This window comes from Somniosus microcephalus, chromosome 26 (assembly GCF_052327205.1).
Source record: "Somniosus microcephalus isolate GS21.2 chromosome 26, FLI_Smic_1.0, whole genome shotgun sequence".
Classification (NCBI taxonomy): Eukaryota; Metazoa; Chordata; class Chondrichthyes; order Squaliformes; family Somniosidae; genus Somniosus; species Somniosus microcephalus.
The window spans coordinates 3,793,780-3,821,264 of record NC_141012.1 but is presented as its reverse complement, the minus strand read 5'-3'; the positions used below and the strand labels follow the sequence as shown (position 1 = coordinate 3,821,264).

Sequence of the window (27,485 nt, the reverse complement as noted above, 5' to 3'; positions counted from 1 at the left end):
ATTTATTGGATTTAAATTAAATCAATCCCTCTAATTACACCAGTTAAATGGTTCACCAACAGTCACTCTGCACCAGAAAGGCCTTATTAACTGCAACCCACAGAGTTAAAGTTTGAAAAGAGCACCTAACACCCCACTTACCCTAACTCACAGCACTCTCTGCTGACTCGCACTCAGTGCTTGCTCGCACTAGCAATGGTCTTTTTATACTGTTTGTTTGTTTACAGCCAAATGAGTCACCCCTGCTGATTGGTTAGAAAACTGGTTTTCACTGCCTGCTGTGCCAATTTACTCCTACTGCAGTGTAACCTTGTTTTACTCTTCTTAAACCAACAGAATCCCAAATACTTAACTTTTCCCCTTTACTTAAACTGCTTAAGTAATCTTATCAAGAATGATTTAAAGAGAAATAACAATTAAAGAACTCTCACACTTACCCAAACTCACAGCACTCTCTGCTGACCTCGCACTCAGTAGGAGTAGGCCATTCTGTGTGAGGTCATAGGCTCCAGCCCCACCCCAGGAGTTGAGCTCAGAATCTAGGCTGACACTCCAGTGCGGGACTGAGGGATTCTCCTCCTTCGAGCCTGCTCCACCATTTAATAAGATCATGGCTGATCTTCTACCTCATCTCCACTTTCCTGCACTATCCCCATATCCCTTGATTCCCTTAATATCCAAAAATCAATCGATCTCTGTCCTGAATATACTCAATGAGTGAGCCTCCACAGCCCTCTGGGGTAGAGAATTCCAAAGATTCACCACCCTCTGAGTGAAGAAATTTCTCCTCATCTCAGTCCTAAATGGCCGACCCCTTATTCTGAGACTGTGACCCCTGGTTCTAGCCTCCCCAGCCAAGGGGAAACATCCCCCCTGCATCTACCCTGTCAATCCCTGTATGTACCGTACACTTCAACAAATGTGAAGCATCAGTAGATGAGTTAAGTATTTCATTCCTGATTATAATGTATGGAGTTACGGGTGTGACAGAATTAGACTATTCCCCAACTATTCGGTAGATTTTTAACCAATATACAACATGCTTGAGCTTGACACACATCAAAATAGATGAATTCTTTAAAACAGCACAAAGTTACTCCCTCCACCAGTCCTTCCATTCCCAGCATTATCCTCCCTCACCTCGAGGAACATGTACTGCTTTTCATTTGTCCAACTAATAAATCAGTGGAAAGCGATGGGGATGGTTGATTGTTCTCAGTGGAATTGACTGCAGGAAAGCAGAAGTCATAAACACTCCTCGTCATAAACACTCCTCATCCTCTCCTGTCTCGCTGAGGTCTCCATGTCTTCCCCCTGGCCAGTGTCAGAACGTTGCTTTGCCCTTGACCCATGCCCCCCGGGCAGGACCAGCCCAAATTGATGGCTTGAATGTCTTTCTCGCTGCTGGTTGTCGGGGTCCCTATCTGATGAGCTTGGGCAATGTCAACCCAGGTCTTCATAGCAAACTGCCCGCGGGTTGGCATAAAACGACAACTTTACCGAGACTCCACACAAGTGGCTAATGGGGAGATTTGGCACGGGCTCTGGAAGTGGGGTTAAAGACATGTAGATGGAGCTTTAATCCGAAGCTGTTTGTGGAGCTGAATCTGAGAATGAGTAATGCTACTCAAACCTTGACAAGCACCAAATTCAGTAAGTGTGAAAGACCCACTGCGGGTGAGAATGCACAGCCACAGACAGAAAGAAAATGTCCAGAACTAGGGGCCATCAATATAAGATAGTCACTAATCAATCCAATAGGGAATTCAGGAGAAGCTGCTTTACCCAGAGAGTGGTGAGAATGTGGAACTCGCTACCACAGGGAGTGGTTGAGGCGAATAGCAGAGATACATTTAAGGGGAAGCTCGATAAACACATGAGAGAGAAAGGAATAGAAGGATATGTTGATAGGGTGAGATGAAGCGGGTGGGAGGAGGCTCGTGTGGAGCAGAAACACCGGCACAGACCTGATGGGCCGAGTGGCCGGTTTCTGTGCTGTAAACTCAATGTCATTTATCAAGTTGGCCAGCGGGAGCTGTGCTGGGAGTGACGCTGAGAATAAGACTAGCTCTCACACGGTCGCGGCTGGTTTGAACAGATTCAATTACATTTTCTATTTTAGATTTGACACTGTCCACAGAATGAAATTAATTGAATCAAACTGCAGTACCTCGCTGGTCTTTATAAAAGAAATCAGTGTTCTTTTTCATTCAGACACTGACCATCCTCGTTCATCTCCCTCCAATTTACCCGGAGCTCAGCTGTGTGGGCAACACACTGGAAACCTTTGATTGGTTTTACTGACCCATAAAATCGAGGTCTGAGAGCAAGTACCACAACTTCCTAACGTCCTTGCCTTCTCTCTCGTGATCCACACCATCATCAGTAACAAGCAGAAAGCAAGATTGGGCAAGAGGTCTGACCTCAATTTATAGAGAGAATCGGGCCTGCGGAGGGCAGACACAATCTACTCTGGCAGCTCCCCGCGTCACTCAGTCATTCACTCTCAATTCATCACCTTTGTCCTTAACTTTAACAGCAATTTACGTTATGGGAATGTGCCTTACAGAGCAAGGAAATGCACACAAACACTCACCCACACACAAACACTCAAACACACACACACAAACATTTACACACAAACACTCACCCACACACACACACAAACACTCAAACACACACACACAAACATTTACACACAAACACTCACCCACACACACACACAAACACTCAAACACACACACACAAACATTTACACATAAACACTCACACACACTCACAGACAGGAACACACACAAACACATGCACACAAATGTGCATACACCTGAGCAAATGTATAAATTCCCAAATGCATGTACAAACAGATACACACATGTGTATATAGAAACACAAACCAACATACTGTCCACAGACCAGTACAATGCTGGTCACATATACAGGTCCTCGTCCCCTCGGGTAAATGATGCCACCCAGTGCGGAGAGACTCGGTGCCCTGATCCAATAGCTAAGTCAGCTGTTGTCAGCTGGGGCAGGAGTCGGGGCTACTCTTGGTCTCAGCATCACTGAACTGTGGGGGTGGGGGGATAAATCAGCCTGGGTTTCTGCTCCTGATCATCATCCAGGAACCCCTGCTGTGCCTGTGTGTGCGGCATCGGTGACCAAGAGGGATTGAGCTGGGCTGCGATGCCCTTCATGGTTAAATGCCCTGCCTGGGCACTAGGGGGTGACAGACACCTGTGTTTCAAATCCCAGCAAGAATCAACACCTCCAGGAGAGGAGGAGACAAGAGGCTAGAGAACAGTGAGGGAAGGCACAGTTGGCAAACTCCCCCATACCATTGTGTGCAGGTCAGGGGGAGTCAATGATGCAGAGAGCGACAGTGCATAGATTTACATCACATCTACAGCACAGAAAGAGGCCATTGGGCCCAGCGGGTCTGTGCCGGTGTTTATGCTCCACCCCATCAGCATATCCTTCGATTCCTTTCTCCCGCTCGTGCTTATCGAGTAATCTCCCAGGATTCACATTGACCATCCAACCAAAGATTGTGAAATCTTGACTCAATTCATCGTTGTTCCCACGGGGTTTAGCGGAACACAGTTTAAACACTTCCTTTCTTTCCTATTTGCAGATAAGCCGCTCCCCCAGGGAGCGCCCGGAAGTGTAATAGGAATTTTGGGAGGAATCATCGCTGCCGTTATCATCATCAGCGCCATAGTGACCGTTTTCTTCATTTATCGACGGCAACAGAAGAGCCGAGCGGACACCGACAATGACCTGTGAGTACTGACCGAGAACTGACCGAGGAGTGACCGAGAACTGACAGAGAACTGACCAAGAACTGACCGAGTACTGACCAAGAACTGACCGAGTGACTGAGAACTGACCGTGTGACCGAGAACTGACAGAGAACTGACCGAGTACTGACCAAGAACTGATCGAGTGACTGAGAACTGACCGAGGAGTGACCGAGAACTGACCGAGTGACTGAGAACTGACCGAGGAGTGACCGAGAACTGACAGAGAACTGACCGAGTCCTGACCAAGAACTGACCGAGTGACTGAGAGCTGACCGAGGAGTGACCGAGAACTGACCGAGGAGTGACCGAGAACTGACCGAATGACTGAGAACTGACCGAGGAGTGACCGAGAACTGACCGAGGCGTGACCAAGTACTGACCGAGTACTGACCGAGTGACCGAGAACTGACCGAGTGACCGAGTACTGACCGAGTGACCGAGAACTGACCGAGTGACCGAGAACTGACTGAGTGACTGAGAACTGACCAGAGTGACCGAGAACTGACTGAGAACTGATCGAGTGACTGAGAACTGACCGAGGAGTGACCAAGAACTGACTGAGTGACCGAGTGACTGAGAACTGACCGAGTGACCGAGAACTGACTGAGGCGTGACCGAGTACTGACCAAGTGACCGAGAACTGACCGAGAACTGACTGAGTGACTGAGGAGTGACCGAGAACTGACCGAGTTACCGAGAACTGACTGAGGAGTGACCGAGTACTGACCAAGTACTGACCGAGTGACCGAATACTGACCAAGTGACCGAGAACTGACCGAGTGACTGAGAACTGACTGAGTGACCGAAAAAGTGACCAAGAACTGACCGAGAACTGACCGAGTGACTGAGAACTGACCGAGTGACCGAGGAGTGACCAAGAACTGACCGAGTGACCAAGTACTGACCGAGTGACCGAGAACTGACGGAGTGACTGAGAACTGACCGAGTGACCGAGAACTGACTGAGAACTGACCGAGAACTGACCGAGTGACTGAGAACTGACCGAGAACTGACCGAGTGACCGAGGAGTGACAGAGAACAGACCGAGTGACCGAGGAGTGACCGAGAACTGACCGAGTGACCGAGAACAGACCGAGTGACCGAGGAGTGACCGAGAACTGACCGAGTGACCGAGGAGTGACCGAGAACTGACCGAGTAACCGAGAACAGACTGAGTGACCGAGAACTGACCAAGTGACCGAGAGCAGACCGAGTGTCCGAGAACTGACCGAGTGACCGAGAACAGGCCGAGTGACCGAGAACAGACCGAGTGACCGAGAACTGACCGAGTGACCGAGAACTGACCGAGAACAGACCGAGAACTGACCGAGTGACCGAGAACAGACCGAGTGACCGAGAACTGACCAAGTGACCGAGGAGTGGCTGAGAACCGACTGAGTGGCCGAGTACTGACTGAGTGACTGAGAACTGACCGATAACTGACCGAGTGACCAAGAACTAATCGAGTGACCGAGAACAGACCGAGTGACCGAGGACTGACCGAGAACTGACCGAGTGACTAAGGAGTGACTGAGTGACCAAGCAGTGACCGAGTGACTGAGTGCTGACCAAGTACTGACCAATTACTAACCGAGTACTGACCGAGTGACCGAGTACTGACCGAGTGACTGAATACTGACCAATTACTAACCGAGTACTGACCGAGTGACCGAATACTGACTGAGTGACCAAGGAGTGACCGAGTGACTGAGTGCTGACCGAATACTGACCAATTACTAACCGAGTACTGACCGAGTGACCGAGTACTGACCAATTACTAACCGAGTACTGACCGAGTGACCGAGTACTGACCGAATACTGACCAATTATTAACCAAGTACTGACCAAGTGACCGAGGAGTGACCGAGTACTGAGCACTGCTCTGCTGGACTGAGTCTGGTGCGCGATGACTCTGCTCAGTGAGCTTGTGCTACTTTGCTTCTTGTATCCTCATGAAAACATTGATGATTCTCAAAGCCTCAGTGGTTGCAAAGTTAATGGGCAGGATTTTCATTGGGCCGTGGAGGCGGGATTGGAGGCATGTGGAGGGTTAAAATCGCGAAATCGGGGGGCACGAACCCATCCCGCCCCCAACCCGCCTCCATGCCAGTTTCAAAGGGGGCGGATACCCGACCCACACTGGGACCCGCCTCCCCGAGGCGGGAAGGGGATTAGTGCCAATTAACTGCCTGTTAACAGGTAGTTAACAGGCAGTTTTTAGCCTAATCCCTATTTTTATCCCTGAAGTGTGGGATTCCCGACGGCTTCAAACCACGCCAAGTTAGCGAGGCGGACCATCGGGCTGAAGGGCTTGGAGGGTTCAAGATGTCCGGTGTTCAGGTGAGTGATGGGTGCATGAGTGCAGAGGTAAGTGTGTTTGGTGTGTGTAAAGTGTTTAAAGAAGTTTAATTACCTTTACTTACCTTTGCAGCCTTCCTTCCTTCAGGTCTCGGGAGTCCCTCATCTCACCGGCACAGAAAGCAGAATGGCCGCGAGCTGTCAAAAGCTGCAGAATTCAGCTTTCTGTTCTGGAGAGATCTCTAAATCAGCCTGAGAGGAAGGAATTAACTTGGATAGGAAATTCCAGGGTCATTGACCTGAAACGTTAACTGTGTTTCTCTCTCTCCACAGATGCTGCCTGACCTGCTGAGTATTTCCAGCATTTTCTGTTTTTATTTCAGATTTCCAGCATCCTCAGTATTTTGCTTTTGTGTCAATATTCAAAGTGGTTTAATATTTCTCCAATGGACCAATCTTGGTGCGTGGTACGGTGCATGTGAGCTGGATCTGACCTGGAAGTGTTTGAGTGACCATATGAGACATGAGGACCCAGAAGGAGCTGACAACATCAGGACTTGTGTCACTGAAGGTCGAGAGCTGTATGTAACTTATTAAAATTGCATAAAACTCCAAGTGACCAGGTTACCAGCAACTCAGTCACCTGATGAAATTGGGACACCGCCCGCCCGCCCTCTCCCCCTGCCCAATCCACAGACACTCCAGCCCAGATCCACACGGAGCTCCTGCATTGGTGTGGCTGTGCTGTCTGTTCACGGATGGCAGTGGGTGTAACGTCCCTTTAAATTGAGGCCATGCTTCCAGAACAATCACACCAGAACTGAGAGATTATAGCCGAAAGGGATGGCTGAACAGGCTCTTTTCTCTAGAAAAGAGAAGGCCGAGGGACGACTTAATAGAGATCTTCTAAATTATGATAGGGTAGAAGTGGAGAAAATGTTTCCACTTGTGGGGGAAACCAAAACTAGGGGCCATAAATATAAGATAGTCACTAATAAATCCAACAGGGAATTCAGGAGAAACTTCTTCACCCAGAGAGTGGTGAGAATGTGGAACTCGCTGCCACAGGGAGTGGTTGAGGCGAATAGATCAGATACATTTAAGGGGAAGCTAGATAAACACATGAGGGAGAAAGGAATAGAGGGTCTGTTCTAATATCAACGGGATTAGAAAGAGTCAACATGGATTTATGAAAGGGAAATCGTGTTTGACAAACCGACTGGAGTTTTTTGAGGATGTAACTGGTATAATAGATTAGGAAGAACCATTGGATGTGGTGTATTTGGATTTTCAGAAGGCCTTTAATAATGTCCCACATAAGAGGTTAGTGTGCAAAATTAAAGCACATGGGATTGGGGGTAATATAGTGGCATGGATTGAAAATTGGTTAACAGACAGGAAACAGAGAGTAGGAATAAATGGGTCTTTTTCGGGGTGGCAGGCGGTGACTAGTGGGGTACCGCAAGGATCAGTGCATGGGCCCCAGCTATTCACAATATATATCAATGATTTGGATGAGGGAACCAAATGTAATATTTCCAAGTTTGCTGACGACACGATTGTGAGTTGTGAGGAGGATGCAAAGAGGCTTCAAGGCGATTTAGACAAGTTGAGTGAGTGGGCAAATACATGGCAGATGCAGTATAACGTGATAAATGTGAAGTTATCCACTTTGGTAGGAAAAACAGAAAGGTAGAGTATTATTTAAATGGTGATAGATTGGGAAATGCTGATGTACAAAGGGACCTGGGTGTCCTTGTACACCAGTCACTGAAAGCAAACATGCAGGTGCAGCAGGCAGTTAGGAAGGCAAATGGTACATTGGCCTTCATTGCAAGAGGATTTGAGTACAGGAGCAAGGATGTCTTACTACAGTTATACAGGGCCTTGGTGAGACCACACCTGGAGTACTGTGTGCAGTTTTGGTCTCCTTACCTAAGAAAGGATATACTTGCCATAGAGGGAGTGCAGCGAAGGTTCACCAGACTGATTCCTGGGATGGCAGGGCTGTCTTATGAGGAGAGATTGGGTCAATTAGGCCTGTATTCACTAGAGTTTAGAAGAATGAGAGGGGATCTCATTGAAACGTATAAAATTCTGACAGGGCTAGACAGACTGGATGCAGGGAGGATGTTTCCCCTGGCTGGGGGGTCGAGAACGAGGGGGTGGTGAACCTGTGGAATTCTCTACCACAGAAGGTTGTGGAGGCCAAGTCACTGAATATATTTAAGAAGGCGATAGATAGATTTCTAGACACAAAAGGCATCAAGGGGTATGGGGAGAGAGCGAGAATATGGTATTGAGATAGAGGATCAACCATGATCATATTGAATGGCGGAGCAGGCTCGAAGGGCCGAATGGCCGACTCCTGCTCCTATTTTTCTATGTTGTTAGGGTGAGATGAAGGAGAGTGGGAGGAGGCTCGTGTGCAGCATGAACTCCAGCATGGGCCAGTTGGGCCGAATGGCCCGTTTCTGTGCTGTGGACTCGATGTAATTCCATGGTGGGCCGTGTCCACATGCAGCATTCTCAGAACATCAGTGTGATCACCACTGGCTGCAGACAATCCCCAGGTCAGGCGGAGGTCAGTACGCTCAGCCATATTGCCGGACACCCCCCGGGGGGACCTGGGCTAAGCGGGAATGACGGGTGTCAGTCTGGTGACGCTTTGTCCCAGGAGGAAGGGAATGAAACTCACCTCTCGAGAGTTTCCTGAGGTGTGCGCATACCAGCCGACTTACAGAATCATAGAAATTTACAGCACAGAAGGAGGCCATTCGGCCCATCTTGTCCATGCCAGCCGAAAAAGAGCCATCCAGCCTAATCCCACTTTCCAGCACTTGGTCCGTAGTCTTGTAGGTTACGGCACTTCAAGTGCGTATCCAAGTACTTTTTAAACATGATGAGGGTTTCTGCCTCTACCACCCTTTCAGGCAGTGAGTTCCAGACCCCCACCGCCCTCTGGGTGAAAAAGGTTCTCCTCAAATCCCCTCTAATCCTTCTACCAATTACTTTAAATCTGTGCCGCCTGGTTATTGACCTCTCTGCTAAGGGAAATAGGTCCTTCCTATCCACTCTATCTAGGCCCCTCATAACTTTATACACCTCAATTAGGCCTCCCCTCAGCCTCCTGCAAGCCAGACCTGGGTCCAGAGACAGCGCTGTGATATAAAGAGGGTTTTTTGGTTTTGAGATGAGAGGGTTAATAGTATTGTGGTGTTGAGTCAAAGGACTGCTGCGAGATTATGGAATGTGGGATGGGATCTAAAACATTGCATGTTGAAGTTTGTAATTAATCATTCCTATACACTAATCTCTCTTAATTGCTGAATGTCTTTTCTTGATTTTTTTAATTATAGAAATATGAAGCTTAGATAGACTAGGTGCTACGCAGGCACGGTGCACACACTCATTGCAAGTTTGGAGCCTCACTTACTTCACCTCTGCCTTGTTTGGCGCTGGTGATTAGCAGCACAGTCCGAAAATTCTGAAAATATACCAGTCTCTGTGTTAAATTACTTGTGTTTACGATAACGTAGACACACAGGCACAGATAAACGCGGTGCAGATAAACGCGGGCAGATAAACGAACAGATAAACGCAGGCACAGATAAACGCGGTGCAGATAAACGCAGGCACAGATAAATGCAGCCCAGATAAACGCAGGCACAGATAAACGCAGTGCAGATAAACGCAGGCACAGATAAATGCAGCCCAGATAAACGCAGGCACAGATAAACGCAGGCGCAGATAAACGCAGGCGCAGATAAACGCAGGCACAGATAAACGCGGGGCAGATAAACGCGGTGCAGAGAAACACGGCGCAGAGAAACGCAGGCACAGATAAACGCAGGGCAGATAAACGCGGGGCAGATAAACGCGGTGCAGATAAACACGGTGCAGAGAAACACGGCGCAGATAAACGCAGGCACAGATAAACACGGAGCAGATAAACGCGGGGCAGATAAACGAGGGGCAGATAAACGCAGGCACAGATAAACGCATGCACAGATAAACGCAGGCACAGATAAACGCGGTGCAGATAAACGCAGGGCAGATAAACGCAGGCACAGATAAACGCAGTGCAGATAAATGCGGTGCAGATAAACGCAGGGCAGATAAACGCAGGCACAGATAAACGCAGTGCAGATAAACGCAGGGCAGATAAACGCGGTGCAGATAAACGCGGGGCAGATAAACGCAGGCACAGATAAGCGCAGTGCAGATAAATGCGGGGCAGATAACTGCAGACAGCTGAGGTGAAACCAGACTGTTATTCTGGGCACCTTTCTGAGCAGGTAGGACCTTACACATATGGAGCTGGATGGCTTTAGGGCTTTATTGTGTAGAGACTTAGAGTTCAGGCACGTGAAGTTGCCTTCAGACCAAGCTGAAACCAATTACAGGTAGACTATCCTTTATCCGAAAACCTCGGGACCAGCCGTGTTTCGGTTTTCGGAAAATTTCAGGTTTCGGAAGGTATTTTATAAGACTGGGAAATTTGTGGGGGTGGGTCGGCGGGGGTCGGCGGGGGGTCGGGGGTGGGGGTCGGCTGGGGGTCGGGGATGGGGGTCGGCGGGAGTCGGGGTCAGCGGGGGTCCGCGGGGGGGTCCGGGGGGGTCGGCGGGGGTCAGGGTCGGCGGGGGGTCGTCGGCGGGGGTCGGGGTCGTGCGCCACTCTGGTCATGTCGTGCGCACGACTTACGCTGAACAAAAAAACCTTCGGTTTTTAGAGGGTTTCGGTTTTCGGAAGTTCAGATAAAAGGTAGTCTACCTGTAGTATTTTCCAAAGGGAGCACGAGTTGCTGGGCATTTATACCGAGTTCCAGGATTACCCCCGGGAACTCCCAATCTGTTAAAGGTGAGGGGTTGGGAGCCCAAAACCTGCCAACCGATACAGAGGCCCAGTCATTACTGCCCAACCATTGGTTCCCAGTTATTGCTGCCCAACCATTGGTTCCCAGTCATTGCTGCCCAACCATTGGTTCCCAGTTATTGCTGCCCAACCATTGGTTCCCAGTCATTGCTGCCCAACCATTGGTTCCCAGTCATTGCTGCCCAACCATTGGTTCCCAGTCATTGCTGCCCAACCATTGGTTCCCAGTCATTGCTGCCCAACCATTGGTTCCCAGTCATTGCTGCCCAACCATTGGTTCCCAGTTATTGCTGCCCAACCATTGGTTCCCAGTCATTGCTGCCCAACCATTGGTTCCCAGTCATTGCTGCGCAATCATTGGTTCCCAGTCATTGCTGCCCAACCATTGGTTCCCAGTTATTGCTGCCCAACCATTGGTTCCCAGTCATTGCTGCCCAACCATTGGTTCCCAGTCATTGCTGCCCAACCATTGGTTCCCAGTCATTGCTGCACAATCATTGGTTCCCAGTTATTGCTGCCCAATCATTGGATCCCAGTTATTGCTGCCCAATCATTGGTTCCCAGTTATTGCTGCCCAACCATTGGTTCCCAATCATTGCTGCCCAACCATTGGTTCCTAGTTATTGCTGCTCAGTCATTGATTCCCAGTTATTGCTGCCCAATCATTGGTTCCCAGTTATTGCTGCCCAATCATTGGTTCCCAGTCATTGCTGCCCAATGATTGGTTCCCGATCATTGCTGCCCAGTCATTGGTTCCTAGTTATTGCTGCCCAATCATTGGTTCCCAGTTATTGCTGCCCAATCATTGGCTCCCAGTTATTGCTGCCCAGTCATTGGTTCCCAGTTATTGCTGCCCAATCATTGGTTCCCAGTTATTACTGCCCAGTCATTGGTTCCCAGTTATTGCTGCCCAGTCATTGGTTCCCAGTGATAATCTTTAAGTTCTGTGTCTCTTTATTTAACTGAATGCCTTTAGGAAAGTCTGTGCCACTGTGATCTCCAGTCTGCCCACATTTCCTGTGGGTGCAATGACCTGCATTACTCAATGGCTGGACTGTGGGAATTAATGCCGGGTCCCTCCAGTTTCTTACACTTTCCCCAAGCAGCTTTGAGAAGACTATTTGTGACTCTTGGCTGGTACACTTTCAAATTAAAGCTGACTTATTAGAAGTTAAGAATCAATTTCATGCTCCTTGCTCTTGATAAATCGCTGATGCTGTTGCTCATGTTTCTATCGGCGCAGGGCAGCTGGTAATCTGAAAGGAATCAGTTTTACCATCACTCTGATGTGTCACCCTTCTGACAGGGAGCTGGGATTGGACTGTGCCTCCATCCTGAGGCTGTGTGTGAGGCATTATCATGTCTGTGTCCCGAAGAGAGAGTCGGCTGGCTAAATTCCAGAGTTTGCCGACTCTCTCCACAGAGCAGAGATGTGATTACCTCCCCGGCTGAGACTCTCTTTCTTTCCAGTGATGAACTGGAAACTTTACGAAATGATTGAGTCGGGAAGGTGTCTGTTCTCTCCGGGAGCCCAGTGCAGAGTGAAAGACACCTCATGGCAATCGTTACTGATTGAGAACCAGTGAGCAGAGCTAACAGCTCCTCCATTACTTCAACAGTGACTCACTGGGAACTTTCAGGAGCTTCTCCGAGCCAGCTCCTCTCGAGGGGCGATTGGAACAAACAGTAATTGTGAGTGAACGATGCTGTAATCTCTGCAACCACCTCTGGCCCTACAACCCTCCGAGATCTCTGCACTCCTCCAATTCCGGCCTCTTGTGCATCCCCCATTTTCATCGCTCCACCATTGGCGGCCGTGCCTTCAGCTGCCTGGACCCTAAGCTCTGGAATTCCCTCCCTAAACCTCTCCGCCTCTCTCTCCTCCCTTAAGATGCTCCTGAAAACCTACCTTTTTGACCAAGCTTTTGGTTGCATATCCTAATATTTCCTTATGTGGCTCAGTGTCAGATTTTGTCTGATAATCGCTCCTGTGAAGCGCCTTGGGACATTTTACTACATTAAAGGTGCTATATAAATGCAAGTTGTTGTTGCAATATTGGTAGACAGCGTTGATGGATTGTCTGTCCTTGTGGTACGGATCTGAGGATGCTACCCACCCAAACTGGATTCATCAGCGTCAGGGAAGGTTTCTGAGGAGAAACAGGTTTTGCTTGTTTAGATCTCATTAACGCTCATTACTGATGAACTTGTGCAGCTGCACAATCAAAGCTGAAAAGTGAGAATTTTAATCCAGTTCCGATCTGTAGTCAGTGGCTCTTCTGCCAAACCCATGAGCAGCTGAGGTTGGGCGTAATAGCGGAAAATGAGCAGCGATCCATGTCACCAGAACTGGGATGAGAGGGTTGTCCTATGAGGAGAGATTGAGTAGAATGGGCCGATATTCTCTTGACAGGGTAGATGCTGAGAGGCTGTTTCCCCTGGCTGGAGAGTCTAGAACTAGGGGCATAGTCTCAGGGTAAGGGGTTGATTACTTAAGACTGAGATGAGGATGAATTTCTTCACTCAGAGGGTTGTGAATCTTTGGAATTCTCTACCCCAGAGGGCTGTGGATGCTGAGTCTTTGAGTATATTCAAGACAGAGATCGATAGATTTTTGGCTACTAAGGGAATCAAGGATATGAGGATCGGGCGGGAAAGTGGAGTTGAGGTCGAAGATCAGCCATGATCTTATTGAATGGCGGAGGAGGCTCGAAGGGCCGAATGGCCGACTCCTGCTCCTAATTCTTATGTTCTTAACTCTGCCTATTTTCAATTGCACACAAGTTTCTGGTGGGAATAGGGTCTGGTGGGGGATAGGGTCTGGTGGGGGATAGTGTCTGGTGGGGGATAGGGTCTGGTGGGGGAATAGGGTCTGGTGGGGAAGGGGGTGGAATTTCAGCATTGGCTCCATTTTGTGGTGGGTTAGAAGATTCACTCAACCGTTTCTGCACCAGTTGTTTTGCTCTATTTTCTTGCTATTAAGATTCCCCTGATCCTTTGCTCTAAGGCTTCTGTTATTGCCCCGACCAGCATTGCCCCCAGACAGTGGGATTCCCAATGGGAATTCCCCTTTCTGAAGAGGCTGACCTCCTCACCCATCAGATCTCCTCCCCCCCACAGCTAGGGACAAAAGGCACAGTCAATACTGCACACCCCACCACAGCCTCCAGCTGACCTTAATAGGTCACGGTGACTAGTACAAGTCTGTACAATTGCGGAGGGAAGGTTGGTGAACAATACAAGCTCATATATTAAGAAGGAGTTAATTGTACCAATCCAGACAGTGGGGGAGGGAATTATCACCAATCAGAGCACTCCTGTACTCCGCCCCTCACCCCCTCCACCCTCCCCTTTACCTCTTGCCTGTACCCCACTCCTCACCCATCCCATTCACACAGACCCTGTACCCTATTACCCATTGTAAGGGTTTGTATTATTCACCCAGCCATGATTCGATCCATCTCGGCTCTCTGCCACCAATACCACGTCTTCTCATTTTCTCTACTAGTTTTCTGTGCGGCACCTTATCAAAAACTGTATTGAAATCTATGTATATCACCTCTACAGTCTCGCCCTCATCCATACTCTTTGTAACTTTATTGAAAAATTCTATTAAATCGGTCTGGCTTGACTCCCCTTTCGTAAATCCAGACTGTCGGCCGTTTATATCTCCCCTAAATGCTTTGCTTGTCCTTGGCAATCGATGGTAGAAGTTTCCTTGGTACTGAAGTGGCACTAACTGGTCTGTAGTTCCGCTGATCTCCCCACATCCATCCTACGGTGCCATCCCCTGAACAAATCTCTAAATATTTTTGCCAGTGGTTCTGCCAGTGCGTCTCTGAGCTCCGTGGTCACTCGCATTTGGCCCAAGTACATTTATTCGCTTGGATCTTATTCAGGTATCCAGCTGCGAGCTCAGTGGGAATGTTAATTTTATTACAATCCTCAATCTGTCTCTGTGGGCACATCTCATGGGCCATTGAGATATAACAGTATTACCGTGGGATTCTGGCCCAGTATCCCATTGGGCTGTGAGGTATAAGAGCATTAACTTGGGATTCCGGCTGTCGCGCGGGATTGAATGGCAATTACGGCAATTGATTCAGTGCAAACAGCAGGCGCACAGGATTAACAGTAGTCAGTGGAGGTTTATTAAATGAACGAGGTTCACCCATGTAGTCCAATCTGAAACTAAGGTCTTCAATCGAAATAGAGGAAACTACAAGGGTATGAGGGACAAGTTGGCCATGGTAGATTGGGAGACTACACTAAAAGGTATGAAGGTGGACATACAATGGCTAACATTCAAGGAAATAATGCATAATTTGCAACAAACATATATTCCTCTAGGGCATAAAAACCCAAAAGGAAAAGTGATCCAACCATGGCTAACAAAATAAATTAAAGCTAGTATTAAGTCAAAGGAGGAAGCTTATAAAGTTGCCAGAAAAAGCGGTCAGCCTGAGGATTGGGATCTTTTTAGAAATCAGCAAAGGGGGACCAAGAAATTGATAAAGAAAGGGAAAATGGAATATGAGCACAAACTAGCGAAAAATATAAAAACGGATTGTAAAAGCTTCTATAGGTATGTGAAAAGGAAAAGACTGGTGAAGGTAAATGTAGGTCCTTTACAGTCAGATGGGAGAATTTATAATGGGGAATGAGGAAATGGCAGAGAAATTAAATAAATAGTTTGTTTCTGTCTTCACAGAGGAAGACACAAAAAACCTCACAGAAATACGAGAAAACCAAGGGTGTGGCAAGAATGAGGAACTTAAAGAAATTATTATTAGTGAAAAAACAGTACTAGCAAAAGTAATGGGACTAAAAGTCAGTAAATCCCAAGGACCGGATGACCTACATCCTAGTGTTTTGAAAGAGGTGGCCATTGGGATAGTGGACGCATTGGTTGTCATCTTCCAAAATTCTATAGATTCTGGAACAGTTCCTGCAGATTGGAGGATAGCAAATGTTGTTGTATCCGTGTGTTAATGGAGACACGGAATGCAGGAGTTGGTTTACAGGTGTTTACTGGGCAAAGTCTGGAGGTGAACTAACAGATACAAGACACTATACAGGCTTATATAGCCCGAGTGGCCACTACCGGCATTACAGTACACAGGGGCTCTTAAAGGCACATACACCACAATTCCTCCCCTTTTAGACAACCAGTACATAACATTTTAAGTAATTGTTATTAACATGTGTACAAGAACAATAATCTAAACATTTGCTGCAGTTAATCAATTATAAGTCATTGGCCTAGAAATTCACTATGGCCCCGCCAGCTGGCTAGCGCCCAAAAGTTAGTGCTGGGCGGGAAGCCTATAGCGATCGTCAGATATTCATTGTTAGCGCCCCAATTCGGAACCGGGCGCTATACCAGGGTGTGCCCGCCTCCGCTTGGGGCGCTGACACTGAATATCAGCGCTCTTGGCGCCGCTGCGCCAGCCGCTGCGGAGCGGCAGGCTGCGGTACTGCAGGCCTCCTCCTTCTCTTAAGGAGGAGCTGCCTGCAACGGGGAGATCGCCGCTGGAGAGTGCCGGCAAATGAGCCCGGCACCACGGAGAAGTGCCGGGCTCGCGGAAAGCAGCCGGCAATGCCGCGGGGGGGAGGGGGTGGAGGAGGCCGGGGAAGGAGGTGCGGGCAGGCGGCCGCCGAAAAAGCGGCCGGCCGCACCTTCCGCTTTAAAACGCCCCACTAAGGCAGCAGGACGGCCCCGTTTTCTGGTCGCTGTTTGCGGCCGCTTCGGAGGAGGCGGCCGCAACTAAATATGGGGATCGGGCCGGTTTCGGGGCGGAACCGGGGCACTGCGCACACCGATGACGTCATCGGTGCCGGCGCAGCGCTAACGGCTACCGCCGCCAATACCGCTGCGCTGAATATCTGCGCAAACTCATTTCTGGCGCAAAATCACTCTTTAGGCGTTAACTGGGCGCAAAGCTGGCAGCGCCTTAATGAATTTCTAGACCAGTCTCTCTGGAGGCTTCCTGACTCGATCCGGATAACGCCTCGGTGGTGAAGTAGTTTTCGGTGGTGTAGTAGTTTTCGGTGGTGTAGTAGGTTCTTTTGGCAAGGTCGATTCGGCTTGAATGCCAGTGTCGGGTTCATCTGGTTCCAGTATCACCGGATCGGAGGTAGATACTATGGGTATCTCTACTTCATCATTAGGCGTATAGAGTGGTGGTGTAGGTTGTCCCTTTTCGGATGACTCTATGATCTGGTCAGCATGGCGCCTTATTATGCTTTCTCCAATGTCCACGGTATACATCAGTGGTCCTAGTCGTGTGCAAATAGTTCCAGGCTGCCATTTCTCGGTACGGTAGTCCCGGGCCAAAACTTGTTGACCTATCTGGAAGGTTCTAGTTGGCCTTTCATTCATGCCTTGAAATAGCCGGTTCTCTACGTCCCTTCTGATGTTTGGCTTGATCAAATCCAGCCGGCATCTTAGTCTTCTATTGAAAAACATCATGGCGGGAGTTTGGTTTGTAACCATATGTGTTGCATTCCTGTAGGCAAACAAGAAGTTATCTACCTTATGCTGTAGATTGATACCTTCATTACCCATAGCCTTTATGGCCTTCTTGAAGGTCTGGACAAACCTTTCAGCCAATCCATTGGTGGCGGGATGGTATGGGGTGGATGTATAGTGCTTAACCCCATTGTTTTTTAAGAACTTTCTGAATTCTTCGGACACAAATTGTGGTCCATTATCAGAACAGATCTGTTCAGGCAGCCCATTCCTGGCAAATATGGTCCTTAATACTGTGATGGTTTTTTCCGTGGTTGTGGAGGACATCTTTATTACCTCCGGCCACTTGGAGTGTGCGTCAACCGCGATTAAGAACATTGAGTCCATAAATGGACCAGCAAAGTCGATGTGTACCCTTTGCCATGGAGATGAGGGCCACTCCCATGGATGTAGAGGGGCTTGTGGTGGGGCGTTTTGGACCTTCTGGCATCCTAGACAGCCCTTGGTCATTTCTTCGATGTTTCCATCGATACCTGGCCACCACACAAACGCTCTGGCTAGGTTCTTCATTTTCACTCCACCCAGATGCCCCTCGTGAAGCTCCTTTAGCACCTTATCCTGGAGTTTGGGTGGAATCACCACTCTGGATCCACACATCAAGGTTCCTCGGCACACTGACAGCTGTTCCCTTCTTTGCGAGAATGCTGGCAACAGTGGTTCGCCATGTGCTGGCCATCCCTTTACCGTTAAATCGTAGACTCGTGAGAGAGTCGGGTCATTTCTCGTTTCCTTTTCAATGGCAGAATTTGTTACTGGTAGACAATCTACTATGGTAGAGTGGAACATTTCCACTGGGTCCACTGTAGGTGCTTCTTCTACCGTTGGCAACGGTAGACGCGATAAACCGTCAGCATTTCCATGCTGTTTTGATCCTTTGTATTCTATGTCATATCGGTGTGCCCCTAGGAAAAGGGACCACCTCTGTAGCCTTTGTGCTGTCATAATGGGAACGCCCTTTTTAGGGTTGAATATGGAGACGAGGGTAAATTTTTGTCCGTGTAGGTAATGGTTGAATTTCTTCACTCCCCATACCAGGCTGAGTGCTTCCCTGTCGATCTGGGCATAGTTACGCTCAGCTGAGTTCAATGAGCGTGACGCAAAAGCTATCGGCCGCTCCGAGCCATCAGGGAATCTATGCGATAATACCGCTCCTACGCCGTAAGGGGATGCATCGCACGCCAGTCTGATTGGCAGTGATGGGTTGTAATGAGCCAAAACTTCCTTGGACGTGATCAAGCCTTTACATTTATGGAAGGCACGTTTACAGTCCTCGCTCCATTCCCAAATTACTCCCGTTTGTAGCAGTTCGTTAAGAGGGTGCAGAACAGTTGACAAGTTCGGTAAAAATTTATGATAGTAATTTATCAATCCCAGGAACGACCTTAATTGTGAGACATTTTCAGGAGCTGGGGCTTTTATGACCGCTTCAATTTTTTCAGGGGACTTATGCAACCCTTCTTCGTTAATTATGTGGCCACAATATGATATTTGTTTCTGGAAAAATTCACACTTGGGGCGGTTTGCTCGTAGGCCCCGTTCTTTCAGCCTAGTGAGCACCTGCTCCAAATCGGCAAGGTGCTCGTTGTCGTTTGCTCCTGTTACAAGGATGTCGTCTAGGTAGCATTGAGTCCCAGGAATCCCTTGCAGGACTTGTTCCATAGCTCTTTGCCAGATAGCTGGAGCTGATGCTACTCCGAAAACCAGTCGATTGTACTGGTACAGGCCTTTGTGTGTGTTTATTGTGAGATACTTTTTAGAGGCCTCCTCAACTTCCATCTGTAGATATGCCTGTGCCAAGTCAATTTTTGTGAAACGTTCCCCTCCGGATAGTGAAGCGAAAATATCTTCTATCCTTGGAAGAGGATACTGTGCCATGTGAAGGACCAGGTTTACAGTCACCTTGAAGTCCCCACAGATGCGAATTTTTCTCTGTTCTTCAGATTTATCATTATTCAAAATTTTCTTCATGACCGGGACGATGGGTGTTGCCCACTCGCTCCAATCTATCTTGGATAACACGCCTGTCCTTTCCAAATTCTCCAGCTCTGCCTCGACTGCTGGACGAATTGCGTATGGCACCGGCCTTGCCTTAAAAAACTTGGGAATTGCCGCATCTTCCACCTTTATTGAGGCGGTGACGCCTTTCAAGGTTCCTAGTTCCTGTTGGAACACTTCTTTGGCGTTGGCCAAGATGTCTTTCAATCGTTCAGGCATAACGTCATCATCATTTTTTTTCTTACTGGTCACCGTCAGTGCCTGAATGGAGTGCCAGTCTAAACGTATCTTTCTGATCCATTCACGTCTCAACAGCGGTGGACCACCATTTTGTAGAACGTATAAATACAACTTCTGTATTTCCTTGCCGTTGTATACAACAGGCACCCTTATTTTCCCTCTGGGGTATACTTTCTGCCCCGTATATGTTTTTAAGATAATGGATGTGTCTTTCAAGGGTATATGCAGAACTAGCCGCTTGTAATCCTGTCGACTTATGACGGTCAGAGCTGATCCTGTATCTAGCTCCATTTTAACTGGGGACCCTGCTATCGTGAGGGTAACCCAAATGGTCTGGTAATCTTCTTTGGCAATTACATTATGTAATTTGAGACAGCTTAGTCTCTTGTTTCCGGAGTCGCTATCGCTCTTCTCGTCTTCGGAGCTACTGTCCGTCATCATTTGTACCTTTTTGTACTTTTCTTTATTGATTTTTTTTTTGTCAGTGAATTTTTTGTTTCCAGATCGGCATACACGTGCAATGTGTCCCATCTTTCCGCATTGCCTGCATGCTTTGTCCTTGAACCAGCAGTCCCTCTGGTCATGGGTGGATCTGCCGCACCGATAACATCTCTCGAAACCCTGTGTAATTTCATGGGTGCTGAAATCCTGTGGCTTTTGCTGGATCTCTGCAGCTCCTCTCGCTGCTGCTTCGTATGATACAGCCATACTGAAAGCCTTGTCCAGTGTTAAATCTTTCTCAGAAAGTAGCCTTTTCTGTGTTCCTTCACTTAGGAGACCGCAGACGAATTTGTCTCGAAGAGAATCTGCCAGTCCTGCTCCGAATTGGCAGTGCTTTGATAGCTTCCTTAATTCGATGAGGTAATCAGCGTTACTTTCATTCTTGTGCTGATTCCTCCTGAAGAATTTGAACCGTTCCGCTATCAGCAGCAGTGTTGGGTTTAAGTGCTCCTGTAGGGTATCAACAATTTCTTTAAAGTTCTTGTCCATCGGTTTGGCTGGAGTGATTAAGTTTCGTAACAGCCCATATGTCTTTGCGCCCATTAGATTTAGGAGTATCGATGCCTTTTTATCATCCTCTATTTCATTTGCTGTGCAATATACCTCCACTCTTTCCACATATGTGGTCCAATTCTCTACATCATCATCAAAAGCAGTAATATTGCCAGTCTTAGGCATCCTGAAAAAAAATGGCGCCTCCCCCGCTTTCCTTTCTTCCTTGCTGAAAAAAAATGGCGCCTCCCGCGCTTTCCCGCCGCTGTTGTTGCTGACAACGCTGTTCTCCGCGGTTTTTAATTATACAAATATTTTTAATAGTCGGAGACTTGTTCCCGCCGGACTCTCTGGGACTTTCCCCTCCCTCTGTGTGGTCCGAACGCCGACCCGCTTTGCAGAGCTGGCCGTCTCCCGAGTGCTCCACCCTTCGTCTCTGTTTGCCTGCGCCTTCACTGCTTGGCCCCGCTGTAGAGCCAGCCGATCAAGCCCCAGCCCGCCGCCCAGGAAGGATTATTGCAGTACCTGCCACCAGCCCGGCTAGCTGGTGAAACCACAGTTTTTTCTTTTTTTTTTCTTCTTCCTTCGTCTGAGGAATTGATCTCCTTGAGGTGCTGCCGAATTGCAGGTAAGTCCGTTTCCAATTCGTCGCCACTGTTGTATCCGTGTGTTAATGGAGACACGGAATGCAGGAGTTGGTTTACAGGTGTTTACTGGACAAAGTCTGGAGGTGAACTAACAGATACAAGACACTATACAGGCTTATATAGCCCGAGTGGCCACTACCGGCATTACAGTACACAGGGGCTCTTAAAGGCACATACACCACAAATGTAACCCCGCTGTTTAAGGAAGGAGGGAGAGAGAAAACGGGGAACTACAGGCCGGTTAGCCTCACATCAGTAGTTGGGAAAATGCTGGAATCTATTATAAAGGATGCAATAACTGGGCACTTAGAAACTAATAGTAAGATTGGGCAGAGTCAACATGGATTTATGAAAGGGAAATCCTGTTTGACAAACCTATTGTAGTTCTTTGAGGATGTAACTAGTGGAGTAGACAAAGGGGAACCGGTAGATGTGGTGTATCTGGATTTTCAGAAGGCCTTCGATAAGGTCCCACACAAGAGGTTGGTGAACAAAATTAGGGCACATGGAATTGGGGGTAATATACTAGCATGGATTGAGAATTGGTTAACAGACAGAATACAAAGAGTAGGGATAAACGGGTCTTTTTCAGGATGGCAGGCTGTGACTAGTGGGCTACCGCAAGGATCGGTGCTTGGGCCCCAGCTATTCACAATCTATATCAATGATTTGGATGAGGGGACTAAATGTAACATTTCCAAATTTGCTGATGATACAAAGCTAGGTGGCAGTGTCAGTTGTGAAGAGGATGTGAAGAGACTTCAAGGGGATCTCGACAGGCTCAGTGAGTGGGCAAGAACATGGCAGATGGAATATAATGTGGATAAATGTGAAGTTATCCACTTTGGTAGAAAAAACAGAAAGGCAGAGTATTTCCTAAATGGTGAAAGATTGGGGAATGCAGATGCTCAAAGGGACCTGGGTGTCTTTGTAAATGAGTCACTGAAAGTGAATGTGCAGGTGCAGCAAGCCATTAGGAAGGCAAATGGTATGCTGGCCTTCATTACAAGAGAATTTGAGTACAGGAGTAAAGAAGTTTTACTCCAATTATATAGGGCCTTGGTGAGACCACACCTGGAGTACTATGTACAATTTTGATCTCCCTACCTAAGGATGGATATACTTGCCATAGAGGGAGTGCAACGAAGGTTCACGAGATTGATTCCTGGGATGGCGGAACTGTCGTATGAGAAGAGATTGCGTAAACTAGGCCTGTATTCTCTTGAATTCAGAAGAATGAGAGGGGATCTCATTGAAGCATACAAAATTATTACAGGGTTCGATAGGGTGGATGCTGGGAGAATGTTTCCCTTGGCTGGGGAGTCTAGAACCAGGGGCCACAGTCTCAAGATAAAGGGTAGGCCATTCAGGACTGAGATAAGAGGAAATTTCTTCACACAGAGGGTGGTGAATCTTTGGAATTCTCTGCCCCAGGGGGCTGTGGAGGCTCAGTCATTGGGTATATTCAAAACAGAAGTCGATAGATTTCTGACTAGTAAGGGCATCAAGGGATATGGCGATAGGGCCGGTGAATGGAGTTGAGGCAGAAGATCAGCCATGATCTCATTGAATGGCGGAGCAGGCTCGAAGGGCCGAATGGCCGACTCCTGCTCCTATTTCTTATGGTCTTATGTTCTAAACGTGAGCACTGGCTGGAGGTAGTGGAGGCGACTCCTGTGTCCATGGAGCTGTACCGCAGCGAGTGTGAGGGCCTTCAGGAGGGCGGGGCAGAAATAAAAGCGGTTTCGAGAAGTAAAGTGTGAAATCGTTTAAAGTGCTCCGAATGCGCCGAAGTTTCCGCAGCGACTGAACCCCTGAACTGAAATGTTTATGTTTCTGTCACAAACAGGATTGATTTGCCGCCATCCCATAAACCTCCACCTCCCGAAAAGAAGACTGAGCTGAAGAGTCACCTGACTGCAGACGACATCCAGGTAACAATGGTTTAAAACTGGGAGCTGGTCAGTCTCCTTCCTCGGGGAAAGCAAACCGTCCCCAAGTAACCAGCAGAGCGTCAGGGGGAGGCGAAGGGGGGAACAGCGCACCCCGGGGCTGGGTCACCAGGCCCTAAGAGATTACGTGGGACATTCAGGAAAAAGAAAGGTTTTCTTCGGCGAGTTAATTGTGTAACCTCGGCTGTGGTATTACAGCACTCAGCCACCGAAAGGACTGAAGCTGTTATATTGTTACTGTGGCCAACTTTAGGAAGGATGTCAAGGCCTGGGAGAGGGTGCAGAGGAGATTTACTGGAATGGTTCCAGGGAGGAGGGACTTCAGTTATGTGGAGAGACTGGAGAAGCTGGGATTGTTCTCCTTAGAGCAGAGAAGGTTAAGAGGAGTAACAAGAGAAAGTGCTGGAAACACTCAGCAGGTCGGGCAGCATCGAGGAGAAAGAAGCAGAGTTAACGTTTCAGGTCGAACCCTTCGTCAGTACTGGAAAAGGTTAGGGAGGAGGGGAGGAAAGAACAAGGGGAAGGTCTGTGATGGGATGTAAGGCAGGAGAGATTGAATGACAAATGGGATGATGGTGCAAGGCAAAAGGAGAGGTAATGGGACAAGTGAAGAAACAAAAGATGGCTCTGAATGATGGTGGCAGCAACATTAACAGCTACCCTGTGAGGAAACAAGAGAAAAAAGGTGAAGAGGAGATTTGATTGAGGTGTTCAAAATTATGAAGGGTTTTGATCGGATAGAAGAGGAGAAACTGTTTCCAGTGGCAGGAGGGTCGGAAACCAGAGGACACCGATTGAAAATAATTGGCAAAAAAGCCAGGGGGGGAGATGAGGAGAAGTAATTTTACACAGTGAGTTAGGATCTGGAATGTGCTGCCGGAATGGGTGGTAGCAGCAGATTCAATAATAACTTTGAAAAAGGAATTGGATAAATACTTGAAAAGGAAAATTTGCAGGGCTGTGGGGAAAGAGCAGGTGGAGTGGGACTAATTGGAGAGCTCTTTCAAAGAGCCGGCACAGGCACGATGGGCCGAATGGCCTCCTTCTATGCTGTGTGATTCTATATCTGGTTAAATGAGAGATTCTGGACACCTTGGCTCAGTGGGCAGCACTCTCACCTCTGAGTCAGAAGGTTGTGGGTTCAAGGCCCACTCCAGAGACTTGAGTACAAAAATCTAGGCTGACACTCCCAGTGCAGTACTGAGGGAGTGCTGCACTGTCAGAGGGGCAGTACTGAGGGAGAGCCGCACTGTCGGAGGGGCAGTACTGAGGGAGAGCCGCACTGTCGGAGGGGCAGTACTGAGGGAGTGCTGCACTGTCGGAGGGGCAGTACTGAGGGAGTGCTGCACTGTCGGAGGGGCAGTACTGAGGGAGTGCTGCACTGTCGGAGGGGCAGTACTGAGGGAGTGCTGCACTGTCGGAGGGGCAGTACTGAGGGAGTGCTGCACTGTCGGAGGGGCAGTACTGAGGGAGTGCTGCACTGTCGGAGGGGCAGTACTGAGGGAGAGCCGCACTGTCGGAGGGGCAGTACTGAGGGAGTGCTGCACTGTCGGAGGGGCAGTACTGAGGGAGCGCCGCACTGTCGGAGGGGCAGTACTGAAGGAGCGCTGCACTGTCGGAGGGGCAGTACTGAGGGAGTGCTGCACTGTCGGAGGGGCAATACTGAGAGAGAGCCGCACTGTCGGAGGGGCAGTACTGAGGGAGCGCCGCACTGTCGGAGGGGCAGTACTGAGGGAGTGCTGCACTGTCGGAGGGGCAATACTGAGGGAGCGCTGCACTGTCGGAGGGGCAGTACTGAGGGAGCGCTGCACGGTCGGAGGTGCCACCTTTCAGATGAGACATTAAACCGAGGCCCAGTCTGCCCTCTCAGGTGGATGTAAAAGATCCTGCGGCACTATTTTGAAGCAGAGCAGGGGAGTTCTGCCTAGTGTCCTTGGGCCAATATTTACCCCTCAATCAACATCACTAAAAACTTCAAGAGTAATTCATTGACTGTGAAGCACTTGGGGAGGTCCTGAGGTGGTGAAAGGTGCTATAGAGATACAGCTTCTCTCTTTAGCTGTGGTGACGGTCCATTTTCTGATTGATTTGTTTCTCTGTAATTTTGCCACCGTCTGCTCCCTCGTGGTTGCAGGTCTCGGGCATCGCATGAGTTTTGATTCACAGCAAGTGCTCAGCAGGTGAATGTCGCTCCACGTTCCGATCTGTCTCCAGCACAGCTGGGGTATTTGTGGTGTGCTGTATTAATCACTCAGGAAACTCGCCCACAACATACCTATAAATATTTCATAAAACACTGTTTTATAGTTTATGGCATGGGTCGCAGGCTTTCTGGGCTTTTGTCAAATCACTAAGTGTGAATAATTTGTTACAAACACAACCACAAGCATCAAACCTGCATCAGCATAACTGGTGGATAAACAGGAACTGGACAGAGAGCAGCGGCATGGCTGTTATAACATTTAATTTTTCCCCATCCTCTACTGAAGGCACTAACTCTCACTGGGGTACAGTTCCACAGACACTGACTCTCACTGGGGTACAGTTCCACAGACACTGACTCTCACTGGGGTACAGTTCCACAGACACTGACTCTCACTGGGGTACAGTTCCACAGACACTGACTCTCACTGGGGTACAGTTCCACAGACACTGACTCTCACTGGGGTACAGTTCCACAGACACTGACTCTCACTGGGGTACAGTTCCACAGACTCTGACTCTCACTGGGGTACAGTTCCACAGACACTGACTCTCACTGGGGTACAGTTCCACAGACACTGACTCTCACTGGGATACAGTTCCACAGTCACTGACTCTCGCTGGGATGCAGTTCTACAGGGACTGACTTTCACTGGGGTACAGTTCCACAGTCACCGACTCTCGCTGGGATGCAGTTCTACAGGGACTGACTTTCACTGGGGTACAGTTCCACAGACACTGACTCTCACTGGGGTACAGTTCCACAGACACTGACTCTCACTGGGGTACAGTTCCACAGGGATTGACTCTCATTTTTATTCATTGATGGGATGTGGGCGTTGCTGGCTAGGCCTGCATTTAGTGCCCATCCCTAATTGCCCTTGAGAAGATGGTGGTGAGCCGCCTTCTTGAACCGCTGCAGTCTGTGTGGTGTAGGTACACCCACAATGCTGTTAGGAAGGGAGTTCCAGGATTTTGGCCCAGCGACAGTGAAGGATCGGCGATACAGGTCCAAGTCAGGATGGTGTGTGGCTTGGAGGGGAACTTGTAGGTGGTGATGTTCCCATGCGTCTGCTGCCCTTGTCCTTCTAAGTGGTAGAGGTCACGGGTTTGGAAGGTGCTGTTGAAGGAGCTTTAGCGAGTTGCTGCAGTGCATCTTGTAGATGGTACACACTGCAGCCACAGTGCGCCGGTGGTGGAGGGAGTGAATGTTGAAGGTGGTGGATGGAGTGCTAATCAAGCGGGCTGCTTTATCCTGAATGGTGTCGAGCTTTTTGAGTGTTGTTGGAGCTGCACTCATCCAGGCAAGTGGAGAGTATTCCATCACACTCCTTGTAAAGTATGTGTCTATACTTAATTCAATAATGAAGAGACAGCTTGGAAGATTCAACGTAGGTCTTTACTTCATACCAACAGGCGGGAACTGGGGGGAAATCAGTGCCCACAGTAGTATTTATACCCCTGTGGCCAGGGGTGGTACTACGGTATCACTATGCCCTACAAAGTAGTGCTGCCCTGGCCATAGGTCTAAAGCAACATACATATTACATGCACAACATTCCTCCCCTTTTAATTAAAACGTACCCGTGCAATTAAGTCAATGGATGCCCCATAATTAGGGCTAATAACATTTGGTAACACAATCTGCATAACATATTTACATCAAGAGTTGTCTACTTATATACATATAAGCAGAAACAGGTTATAGATTCAGTCTCTGAGGAGGCCTCCTGTCTCGACTAGGATAACATCTTTCTCTAGTCGGTCTCGGTGTAGGCGGCGGTACTTCCGTCACCCCTTCATCGCTGGACTCATCGGTGTCTGATGGCACATCCTGTGCCGTGGAGATCACTGGAGTGCTGAACTCCTCGCCATCCTGAGGCCTCTGTAACGACGAGCTGGGCCGTGATTCCGCTGTAACAATGTGCTGAGACGTTTGAGGTAGTGGATC

General features: G+C 48.6%; 1 protein-coding gene across 6 annotated transcripts in view; it reads left to right on the top strand.

The window, feature by feature from the left end:
- Window positions 1-27,485, top strand: part of nectin1b (nectin cell adhesion molecule 1b) — a 630,230-nt gene that overhangs the window by 490,677 nt on the left and 112,068 nt on the right. For 4 of the 6 annotated variants that reach the window (XM_085967690.1, XM_085967688.1, XM_085967689.1 and 1 more), the window contains exons 6-8: window positions 3,632-3,779; window positions 6,482-6,679; window positions 23,230-23,314. In XM_085967690.1, the coding sequence (XP_085823816.1) occupies window positions 3,632-3,779; window positions 6,482-6,679; window positions 23,230-23,314 (431 nt within the window). The remainder of the gene's footprint in view (window positions 1-3,631; window positions 3,780-6,481; window positions 6,680-23,229; window positions 23,315-27,485) is intronic. The other 2 variants (XM_085967692.1, XM_085967694.1) reach the window with 1 other exon arrangement.